Here is a 12,321-nt window from a genome sequence, read left to right as displayed (position 1 = left end):
TGCCGCGGCGGCGCAAGTGCTACTGATGGAAACACATTGCATCCTCATGAAGCAAGCCCTTCATCTCTCTTACTAGCTAGAGAGGTCCAAACTGAGAAGAAGAAGAGAATAGAAGGAAGGATGGGAAGTTAATGGTTGGTACCACAAGGAATCAGGAGAAAAGGAGGGGGGAGGGGGTTGTGGGGACAAAAGGAAATGTTAAGAGAGATTGATATGAAAAATGGTCTATTGGTAGGTGAATGGTCAGCCTTCAAGACTCAAGAAATTGGGGGGACAAACCCATATGAAATTATGAGGGTGGGATTCAGATCCTCCCAACAATATCTTAATCTATGGTCTCCTGTTCCCATCACTTATCCTTTATTGTTCCTAAGCCTTCTTCAATCAAATTCCAAAATTAATATCAAATGTTATAGTTTATTAGGCAACCACATCACTTGCAAACATTTCATACCAAAATCTATTTCCAAACCTTTTTAAGTCTAATTTAATCTTGTCTCTCCTTAAGCTGATTAGTTTAATATGATCACCAACTTCTTTCCTACCAGACACACACCTACAAAAGCCAATAGTATCACATTGTGCATTAATGAGGCATCTTAAAGAGTTTATTTATATTCTCTTAATACTTTTAAGGGAATTTTTTTTTTTTTTTTGGTGGGAATTCTTTATTTTCTTCCTTTGATTGGCATATGCTGTCTTTGACTACATTTTGACTCATCCACATGCAAACTATGGAGAGCTACAATTCTTTACATACAACCCATGTCTCTTCTTAACCTAGTACTGCTTTTTATTTACTGTGGACTGTGAAGAATGAACATTAATTCTCTTTCTGCTACTCAGATTTTATTTTAAACCCCTCCACCCCCCTCCCTTTGTATCCAATTAGATTGATTAGTTTAATTGGTGTTCGGTGAGGCTTTAATTCAACCCAATTAGTGACTGAATCAATTCTAGTATTGCCAACAAATCTGATTGATGTATGTGTCTTGAATTCTTCTATCCGTTTTGAAGTTTGCCCTGCTCTGACATTTTTTCGGTGGTGACCCGAAGACAAATTTTTTGGAAGTCTGTGATGATAGCAGGGGGTTTGGGTCGATAGAGCCGACCTGACTTGGAGGAGTATTACTGTTTGTGTGTGTGTGTGAGAGAGAGAGAGAGAGAGAGATGTGACATTTGGGCATTTACGTGTTAGGTTTTTTTAGGGAGAGTTCTTAGTGTGAATTCGGTGTTCTTGAGAGATCTCCACTGTAATTTTTTTTTTTTCTTTCATTACATAGTGAATTATTTTCATCTTCGCCCGTGAACGTAGCACACCAAATTGGTGTGTGAATCACGTTAAATCTCTGTGTCATCCTTGATTGAATCTATTTCGTTTCTTCATATTTCTTGGGTGTTTGCGTTAACACTGATCTAATTAACTAGGATCAGATCCTATTAACATCACATAAACTTGTACAATATTACAGAAAAAGATCTCTCTATAGAACATGGTTTTTTTACTCAGTAGAAAGCATTCTAATGTGACAATTTTGACCATGGATAAATTGTTTATGCCTTAGATCGGCCATGGTGCAATCTAGCTTTACGAGCCTTCACAATCATACAGTACGTGCACTATGTATTGAATTTTTCTCTTTAATATATTCAATGCTCTAACTGTTTTCAAAATTATAGTTCTAACTTTTTAGGTAGCATACATGAGTAAAGCCTTTACCATTGGACAAGAAGGGATCAAAATGACCAAAACACCCATGGTTCTAAGTATCGATATCATATCGCCCGTATCAGGCAATACGTACCGGTTTTGATAGTCACCGATATTGATATCATGTTGATACCATATTGATAGTACGATACGGATAAGGGGTAAAATGGTCAAAAAACTCATTTTTTAAGAAAATTCAGGGGTATATTTATCCGACACAGCTGATCCAAGCCGATACCGTATCAATATCATATTGGTTTTGCGTATACCCATTCCGATACCGTGCACTAAAACCATGAAAACACCTCTTCCAATCCTTTTTTTTTTTTTTGTCAGAAACGTGTAAGATGGAGATATGAAGAAAAGGTTTTAAGGAGTGGTCCAGTCACATTAAGCCACGTGGAATAAAGGAGTGATAATGTGGCTATCCCAAATTGGGTGAGGCTTGAAGCCTGGAACTACAGAACTCAATCAACTGAACTGGGACTCTTTCTTTCTCTTCAGAGTTCAGTCATGCAAGCTTCCAACACATTCATTGTATTATTATGGCCAGGCCGCCAGGGATATACTGCATTAAAGAGCTTCTTCTCTAAAACTGGTAGAGGGAAGTGAACTGAAAAATGCCCATGATTGAGGGAGAACCTCCATCCATGCAGCAACCACAGCTCTTTGGTTCTCTGTTTGTGTGTGTGTGTGTGTGATCAGAGAGAGAGAGAGAGACCTGCAGCTCTTTGGTTCTCTCGAAGCTATAATATTAATGTCTGTGGGGTTGGGAGAACGAGGATTACTCTATATACCTTGGATCTGCTGCTGTGTCCTTACTCCACCCACCCCCCCACCCCCCACACCACCACCACCTGTCTTAGTTCTCCTCTCTTATCTCTATTATGATCTTCATTTATCCAAGGAAAGGATAAGAGATAAGGGTAGATATAAAAAAATAAAAAATCTAGACAAAAGATGGTTTCCAACAATATTTGCAAACAAACAAATCATTTTTCAATACTTCCAATGAGCTCAGAGTAGGGGTGTCAATGGGTCGGTTCGGTCTGGTTTCGGTTCGGATTTTTCGGTTTTAGTGTGACTTTTATAGAAATTGAAACCGAACCATTAAGAAATGTTCGATTTCGATTTTGGTGCGGTTTGGTTTCGTGTCAGTTTCGATTTATGATAACAGGTTGATATCGGTTTGGATTCGATTCGGTACCGATTTTATATAACTAATTAACTAGTAAGGTCCGGTTAGTATTATTATATTCCAAATGCAACAACTAGTATAGAGATTCCCAATTCATATCTAACTAGTAAATGAATTTAAACACAAGTTCTTACAAGGGTTGGTTCAATATTAAAACATAAACGAATATAGGAAACTAGTGCAATGGATGCTCTATAGTAATTATTACAGAAGCAAGTTTCCTGGCATTAAACCATGATCGCATATAGGATGAGAGAACATCCATAAAATTTATTTGATCTCAACAGGTCTAAACGCTTTTAAAACTGATATAGATAGGTACATAAATCCATAAAATTTATTTGATCTCAACATTTTATCGGGTTGGGTCGGTTCGATTTGGGTTCGGGTCTAACGGTTTGGGTCACCGGTGCACCGTCAGGCTAGCCCAAACCGACTGCTCTCTGGATCCACAAACCAAATCCGAACCAATAAGAGATCGGCCCGGTGTGGTCCGGGCTCGTTCAGGCCGATTTTATCGGTTCGGGTTGGATAATGACACCCCTAGCTCAGAGTATCAGAAATTTTTTCAAATTTTTGTGTTTTAAAATCTAGGTGTGTAGAAGAGATGAGATAAACTTAAAACCCCCCCATATCTAGAGTTACACTCTCTCTGATGCTAACTGATGGGTCTCCTCAGTCAAATCTATATTCAAGAAGATGGTATATAGCTTGGATGAGTTCATTCTTAAAGAGAACAAGAAGAAATGAAGTTAGAGACAGAATTTATTTCTTTCCTGTTCAAACCCACGTAGCAAATGATAGAGAAGAATTTAGGGAAGAAAGAGAGGGACCCATTTGCCTTTGATTTTTGCTTAAATCTTGTGTTCATGTATGCAATTTGGTGGAGGGAGAGAGAGAGAGAGGATAAAGTAATGGGTGGAGGTATACGGGGACCCATGAAAGGATAATGGATGTAGCATTCATCCTCTCTGGATGTGTTCCCACCAGTGGAAATTATACCTCACTCTCTGAGTTCTGGTTTCAAAGTAGTTGTATATACACAGTCACCAAAGATACATTTTAGAAGTTATAGATCTAAAGCTTGATCCCACATTGACAAGCTCATGTCATTTCTTGTCTATACCTTCTCTTTGTTATAAATAATTGGTACAACATGTCCATTTATAGATCCATTTTAAGTATTATTAACAACCTCTCTTTGGTGATTGTTTGCTTGTAAGTAACAATAACTCAAACTATGCATCAACTAATTCTCTCCAATCTCATCAACTCTCTAAGCCACATATTTTCTTATGGACCACCCTATCATGGAAGCCTATATATCTATACCATGAACTCTTTCGATCAAGCTCCCAAATTTAGGTATAATTTAAAACAACACTCTTGGCTAATACTCGAAGTCAGGCACAAATTGAAAAGAATTAAAATTTTCCTTCATCCATCTGAATCTCTTCACCATTCGTGATGTGATGCTATAATAACCTTCTATTAATAACCTTCTATTCTATAAGGTCCAAAATGATCTTTTTCAGTCTAATCAAATGATCAAATCTCATGGGTGAAGAGATTCTCATCTCACTAACTTTTCCCAATTGCATTGTATCATTGCGTATATTTGATGTCATTGTCTTCTTAAAAAAAAAATTATACCACGAAACCCAATCAAATTTGAAGATCTTTTAGGAAGAAAAACCTTGATTTCCAAGACATTTTCATATTAGTAAGTAATATTATTTTGCTGGAAAAGATTGTTCTATTTGAAAGCGTGGCTCCTACATGCTACGCTAGCACAGGGTCAATAGAAACACACGAGAAAGCATCAATAGGGGTAAAATTTCTATCTTTCTTAGGGGTAGGATGGTCATTTAACACCATCGTGGTTTGTTTTTTTTTTTTGGAACCTAAGATGTAGAACTTTATGGCATTTTTCATGGAATTGAATGCTTAGAATGCATGCAAAGCGAAGGTTTTGATGTATGAGAATTACGTACGTACCCATAGTTCCATACTATAATATACATTAATTAAAGAAAATTACAAAAGAGGAGGTTTAGAAGTAATGGTAATTAAAGAAGGGGATCTCATCTATCATTTTATTCCTTGTAAGGACCGGAGAGCGTAAACCCCTTATTTACCCGGAGAATCTTTTCGGCTTTTTCTTTCCTCTCCGCTCTGCTGCCCTTGACCTGCCCAACTTGGCAACTACTACCAGTGAAAAGACTAGTCTCCGTTTACGTCTGCCCACGTCAACTTCCACGTAATCAGATATGACATGTCAGAACTGAAGCATCAAAATCTGCCACGTGTAGAAGCCCACGTGGGTAACGACGTAAGAAATCGCCGAGCCTCCCGCCACCCTTCACGGCTTCACGGGGTGGTATTTTAAACGCCCAGATCCCAATACCCTTAATACTATATCCGTTTCTCCGTTTTCTGGACACGCCCACGTGTCAGTCATGTCAGTGGGACCCATCAACCCAGAGTGGCTCTCTGCCCTAGTCTCCCTTATATAGTCTTATCTTTCTCTCTAATTTATTCCGGCGAGTTGTGTCAGAATCCGGCGCTTTATGTCAGACGCGGAGGCGATCTTTTTTAAATTTATATATACCCCCTCAGTACTCATCTCTTACAAGTTCTTTTTTGTGTTTCTGCTTCTCTCTCTCTCTCTCTCTCTCTCTCTCTCTCTCAATCTCAATCAAGTTGACCCAGAAACGAAAGACGGTGACTGGAGCTTCAATTCCTCTTTAACAGAGATAAGGCAGAGGAGCAGTTGAAGAACTTCTGAGAGTATAACACCACCACCTCTTTGGAAGACATACGTTTGGCATGAAAGCCCGCAACCCTTCATAATCTCTTAGACTCTTACACCACGACCCTTTTTCTCGAAATCCCAATATCTCTTTCTTTCTTCCCTTTCTCATTATATGAATAGAGATTTGTTGTCGTAGATGTTACATTGCCAATACACTCCTGAGAATCTCGCCGGAAAAGTTATGGACCTCGCTATGCTGGAAAGGCAACGATCCCAACTGAAATGGCAGCAGCAGCAGCAGCAACAATCTCAATTCCCTCTGCAACAACCTCAACAGAGCTATTTAAATGAAACCCAATTCAGTGATTTCTCCCAGCAACCTCATCCGACGATGCAGCAGTTTCAGGACTTGATTGACAATGATCCAGCTCTTCGAGAACTGGTGAACCGGACGATGAAGGCCGACCCTTGTTCAGAAAATGGTTGGCCGGAATTGGGGAAATACCCAATACCCAGAACAGGGTTCGTGTCTCACTCTCCTCCTACTGAGATGGGTTACTCCATTTCCAGAACTGCGAGCTGTCCACCGTCCGTGGCAGAGGAGAAAGGGAGAGAATCTGTGTTAACGGCTTCGACAATTGGAAGAGAGAGCTTCAAGAAGAGGAAATTGGATAAGGCACACAACCCAAAGGTGTGTTTGTTCCCAATTTCTTCATCAATCTCTATTTAGCTATTTTTTCTGTTGTGGGCTTTGTGGTATTGGTTTGTTTATTAATAGAAACTTGTAGAAATGAAAGGCAAAGTTCTATTTCTACATTAAGAACAAAGGGGTATTTTCTTGTAGTAATCAATTACCCTTTCTGGCTTGGTACCCAGGTTGTTGCAGAGGAAGCAAAAGAAAAGAGGGCTAAAGGAGATGAAGAGGTGGAATCTAAGATCACAGAGCAAAACAATACTTCTACCACCACCACCACTGCTGCTGCTAACAATAACAACCGTGAAACTTCTGCTGATACTTCAAAAGAGAATTCAAAAGCATCTGAGGTTCAAAAACCAGATTACATTCATGTCCGAGCACGTCGTGGCCAAGCCACAGATAGCCACAGTTTAGCAGAAAGAGTGAGTGAAGGAACCCTCTTTGTTTGCCATTAGTATGTTTGTTTTGTAAATTCAGAGAAGGGGAAAGTTCTAAAACTACACGTTATCTTATAGGTGAGAAGGGAAAAGATCAGTGAGAGAATGAAGTATTTGCAAGATTTAGTCCCTGGATGCAACAAGATCACAGGAAAGGCTGGAATGCTTGACGAAATCATCAACTATGTTCAATCTCTCCAGAGACAAGTAGAGGTATTAGATACACCCACAACTTAATTTGTTGTTCATTGTATTCCATTTTCATTTAGAGTCTCCTTATTCATTAATTTCTTGATAATCAAATGCAGTTCTTGTCCATGAAACTTGCTGTTGTGAATCCAAGGCTTGATTTTAACATGGACAACTTATTCACTAAAGAGGTGAGTATATAGCATTCTCACTCTATTAATGTATATATATTAGAATTATTTCAATCATCTCATCTGATAATTATAATTGTATATTGATGAACAGCAGGTGTTTCCTGCTTGCACTACTAGTTTTCCTGTGGGGATGTCTTCAGAACTTGCAAATCCAGGTTACCTTCAATTTAATAATCCAGTGCAGCAAGTGGTATCATGTTGTGGGTTGGATATGGCAATAAATCCTCCGGAAATGACAATTCGAAGAACTGCTAGCGCTCCTGTGTCCACAGCACTGGAATCCTTTTTAGATTCATCTTGCTTCAATGTAATTTCTTCTTCTTCTTAGATACTTCATTCCCCTCCTTTTCTCTTCTTTTTTTACTGTACAAAACCAGCTTCTAATGTCTGAGAATCACATTTCATTACAGCAGGTTCAACCCTCTTCAACTTCTACTTGGGAGACCGATTTACAAGGCCTCTATAATGTGGAATATCAAGGGAGATCAACTCTTTTCCCATCCCAACCATTCCCAGGTAACTTTTGAACACATTCTGTTTTTTTTCTTCCATCTTTTGATTGAATTGTTGTCATTAGTTGTTTGTTTGTTTGTTTCTTTATTTCCAAGTAATAATGTCCCATTCCCTCCTTATTTGATTTGATTGAGTAAATTAAAAAGGACGAAGGATAAAAGGGTATAAAGAGAGTCGGAAGACCTAAGAAAAGCCCTCTTGTGATTAAAGATCTTCCTTCTTATTTTCTCTTCTTCATACTTAATACCGTCTAATTGGCTTTGCTGTCACGATCTACTAAGATTCAGCCTTGTGTCGCATCGATTCATCTCTCAAAAATCTTTAAAAAATAATACCATCTAATTATAATTATACTATGTTGAGATATTGAGAGTTATGGTGGTATAGTCCACTCCCATGCCATCTCCACCCAATGCCTTAAGGTTTTTAGATCGTGAATTGAACTAATATTTCGTAGGCTCTCCCACTTTATTTAACATATATATTATTTTGAGTAATGGAGGCAATAAGTTTTTCGTTTGGGATTTCGTTTCACATAACTTGCAGAGGAATAGAATCTAATGTGTGTGCATTGATGGTTTTGGCAGGCACCTTGGAAGCTGCTAACATTCTAAAGATGGAGATGTGATCTATGGATGATCATGGTAGATATTTAAGGTGGGGGAGCAGATAACATTTTATATACACTCAACCCCCCACGTGGACATCCCCTGATTCTTTTCACTCTTTTTTTCTTCTCCTTGTTTTCTTTCTTTTTTAAGATAAGCAGGATATATATGTGCCATTGTATGTATTTATGTATAATTGCAGCAGTTTAGTAATAATAAACAGCCATCTTATACGTTATTAACCATCAATGTTTCTCCTTCATGCATTTCATACCTGACATTGAACAATGAAGACATGAGAGAGAGAGGACCACAGGTACGAAAAAGGTCGATGGTGACAGAGGAGGAGAAGGTGAGGAACACTGAGAGGGATTGCAATTTGCTAATGGGTTGTGAGAGGTTAATAGATCGAACCTCTAAGGTCCCCATTTGAGGTCATACATCCAGAGTAAAAACCCGAAATTATCAAATTACTAGCAATCTAATGATCTGTGTGTAGTGAAATTCCATTTTTTTGATCCTTGATATATATAGTTGAATTCTATCAGATGTAAGGGTGAGAATTCTTGGAGGGTCTAATTCAAAACCTGACATAACTCTCATCTCCTTCATGTGTAAGTGGAATGAGGCGTCACAGTAGACGTGGAAAGATAGAAAAGAGAGCGTCCCAGTGCATGAGGCTCTTGTTACTACAAGGTCTGGGAAGGATAAATGTACGTGAAAAGATAATACGAGGAAAATATATACTCTGATACCATATTGGAATATCCATCTCAAAATCATATGTTATTAGCAGGTGAAGAGATCAAACTAGTATATAAAAAAAGCACCATAGACCTGAACAAACCAATATAAAGGAACTCTTTATCTCTCTCAACAAGAATGTGAGATCACTAAGAGTAAGAATGGACGGTGGAAGGTGGTGACCACTCAAGGGCCTCAAAGGTTGTGGGTCAGTTGAATGAGCCCAAGAGTCACGGAATTATGAGCCATCCTTGTAATATAAACAACCATAGACCCACACAACACAACTACTCTGTACTCTTACCTCTTTGTCATCTCTCATCGGTAGACAGGATAGGGACGTTTCTTGATTGAAACAGAAAATATTCCTGGTTATATATATGTGATTTGTCTCTTGGAAACTGATCAAGGATCTAATTAAGCTACCTCATTAAAATAAATTGTGCCTTCCATTATTTCAGTTCATATTCATTTCTCCTGTATTTTTCTTTTTAAAAATAATCGTGTTCCTCTTTCTAAAATTGTTGTTCATATCTCTTCTAAGAACTGGAAAAAAATATGTCATCATAAGATTTTAAAGTTGTGTTTGGTATGCATTCTTGGAATGCATTCTAGTTCGATTGTGTATTCTTGTCGCCTAAATTTCATCAGTCTCTTTGGATTCTGGAGTCTTGGACTCACCACTTCTAGTTGTTTGGAGCTGAAACTTAAACTGAGATGGACGGGGCCCAATGGATTTTTTATATTATATGGATCCATCACCTAGAGTCTACAAATAATGATTTAATTTAAGGGTAGCGGTAGGGGTGTCAAAACCTAGCCTGAACCAACGAAACCGAGTCAAATCGATTGAAACTGAACCCAAACCGAAACCAATATGAGCTTATTGGATCAGATTTCGGATTGGGGTTTCTGTGATATTGAACCGAACTTAAAAAATCGGTCAATCGATATAACCCTGTAAGAAACTAATACCAGCCCGAAATTCCAAAAAAAAAAAAATTTGTTCACATTTCTTGAATATATTTACGTGGCAAACCGAAACCAGCTCAAAACCAAAACGAAGCCGGTGCTCCCTTATTGAATCATGTTTTGGATTCATTCATTATCACATTGAAAACCGGTCCAAACCAACCGATTGACACCCCTAAGCAGAGATTTCCCATGGCGTTAAAATAGGAAATTGCACCAATTAGATAACAAGAGACCAAATCATTCATTAACGAGCCTTTATTTTGTCTAAAGAGAGAGAGTGTCAGTGTGAACACCACGACTCATTATGTATGAAAGAGTATAAAAAATAATTCACATTCTAGCATGGTGGAGAATAGAGATAATTGTCTCTTAATTTAATTAATAAGGGAGAAAGAACGCTAACTGGTGCTGTGCCTCGACGTGTACCTACGCCCATACACAACCCAACATGAAAAGACCAGTGTACACTTGGGCCTTTCCACCTTTCCACGGGAAGCACCGGTCTTTTCACACTGGGAGGTACACGCTAGCGTTCCTTTTCCCATAGATAATTTTCTCAAATGTAATTTGCTAATATAGATTAAGATTAGATAAAAAGCGAGCTGTCCCTTTCCATGCATCTTCTCCGTTGCCTCCAAATTAAGCTTTGCCTTAGTGGGGAAGAAAGGAGCTTTTCAGTTGCGGCTATGAGGGCCTTCCAGATGGCTGTTGCGCCTTCGCTGCAACTTCTCTCTTGTCCTTGGATTCTCCAAAAGAGCTTTTCTCCCTTCTTTTTCTTTACAAAGTAAGTCGTGAATTGTATTGGATTTATTTCTACCAAAACAAAAAATTTGTATTGGATTTATAAGTCCTTTCCTGCCTCATCCAAATCAAGGATATCTAAAGATTCTCTTTTCTCTGTTTGGATGGTGAGAGATGATTTGCCCTTTCCATGTCTCTCCTGGGCCCCACTTCCTTTGGTGGTAACTTTCATTATTTTCCTCCCCCCATTCATCTTTTGAAGTGTTTCATCCAAAGTTTCAAGTAAGCTCCAAACAGAATCAGTCCAAGCTCCAAAAGTGGGTATATCCTCACTCAATGCTGATTTTATTCCTGAGTCTTTATTATATTAACACTAATTACAATGGATCATAAGGTATCTGGTTAGAGCCCACCATTAACCTAAAGTGCATGGTTTGGTGTCTGATTAGGGGCCTAATGTTTCCTTAATGCTTCAAACCTAAGATATCTCTGGGGTCAATAACTAAGATTACGGACCCAAATTTGTGGGATTTCTTCTGGCCCATAACTAGATTAGCTTTGTGCGGCTAATCGCGCAAAAAGTGAGACAGATTAATGACTAACATCATTATTTATTATAGAGTTATAATTTGTTTCATATAATAGACACGGGCTGGCGAAATGACCATCCCACCCCCATTTTGGATACCTGGGCATGCTCCCATTGGCCCAGCATTGGCGTAGAGGCCATGGGACCAAGCAGCGTTCTCTCTCCCAATATTTTACGTCGGACTGTCGCTGATTTGGGCCAGGCCACCTATGAGCTAACCCAAGGCCTGCCAATGCCCAACCCAATTTATGAGCAAGTTGGGCTAGGAAATCACTGATCTCAGCTGGATCAACTGAGTTTGAATTCCCGCCCCCCCCCCCTTTTTTTTTTTTTTTTTTTTTGTCTCGCCCAACTTTTAACTGCTTCCATGCTTGTTTGAGGCTAAATTTTTTCCAGTGAGAGTGGAAGTTCACAGTCGGTTTAGGGCAGAGTTTGAGGAATCAGGATTTGATAGACCAAAGCAGCCTATTTAGATCAGAATTAGATGCAGCCCGTACTGATTCCGGCTGATCTGGAACAGTATTTCTAGGGATTTTTGGCCGATTCTTTCCGATTCAGATCGGAATCGGCATCGGCAGCCACCAATTCTGATTATTAGACCCTTGGTTTAGGGATGGTAGTGGATGGCACCAGTCCTGTTTAGTTCTATATAGGGTGAGTATGGTATTGTCCAAGCAGGTGGTGGGTGATAGGCTCATGTTATGGGCCTTGAGCATTTATGGGCTGTCCACTTCACCACCATATTATCACCTTCTGGTGTCCAATACGGTTGGCCCATAACATTCGCTGGTCCAAAACATAAGCAAAATCAAGCTCTTTGCTCCCCTTAGTTGGGCTTATGGTGAACAGTGCACTTGTTTTGAAAAGAAACATTAGACCCATAAGGGGGATTGGGGTTTGGGTTTGAATTAGAATTTGGCTCTTTGGGTTGGGGGGAGGGGGAGGGGGGTGGACTTAGGGTTAGCTAATT

At 39.1% G+C, this 12,321-nt stretch overlaps 1 protein-coding gene across 3 annotated transcripts; it reads left to right on the top strand.

Moving 5' to 3' along the window:
• Positions 1–5,818: 5,818 nt before the first annotated feature.
• Positions 5,819–8,370, top strand: LOC122661018 (transcription factor bHLH63-like). Of its 3 annotated transcripts, none has more exons than XM_043856313.1 (7): positions 5,819–6,355; positions 6,541–6,783; positions 6,877–7,011; positions 7,107–7,178; positions 7,273–7,488; positions 7,595–7,697; positions 8,282–8,370. In XM_043856313.1, exons 1-7 carry the CDS (start codon positions 5,861–5,863, stop codon positions 8,320–8,322), a joined length of 1,305 nt encoding a protein of 434 aa, XP_043712248.1. In that variant the 5' UTR covers positions 5,819–5,860; the 3' UTR covers positions 8,323–8,370. The 3 variants fall into 3 exon arrangements, with proteins under 3 accessions (XP_043712248.1, XP_043712247.1, XP_043712246.1); XM_043856312.1 differs by having other exon boundaries at positions 5,820–6,355; positions 7,276–7,488; positions 7,592–7,697; XM_043856311.1 differs by having other exon boundaries at positions 5,820–6,355; positions 7,592–7,697.
• The last annotated feature ends 3,951 nt before the right edge of the window (positions 8,371–12,321 follow it).

This window comes from Telopea speciosissima, chromosome 5 (assembly GCF_018873765.1).
Source record: "Telopea speciosissima isolate NSW1024214 ecotype Mountain lineage chromosome 5, Tspe_v1, whole genome shotgun sequence".
In the NCBI taxonomy this organism is placed as follows: Eukaryota; Viridiplantae; Streptophyta; class Magnoliopsida; order Proteales; family Proteaceae; genus Telopea; species Telopea speciosissima.
This window is presented reverse-complemented; position numbering and strand designations above follow the sequence as displayed.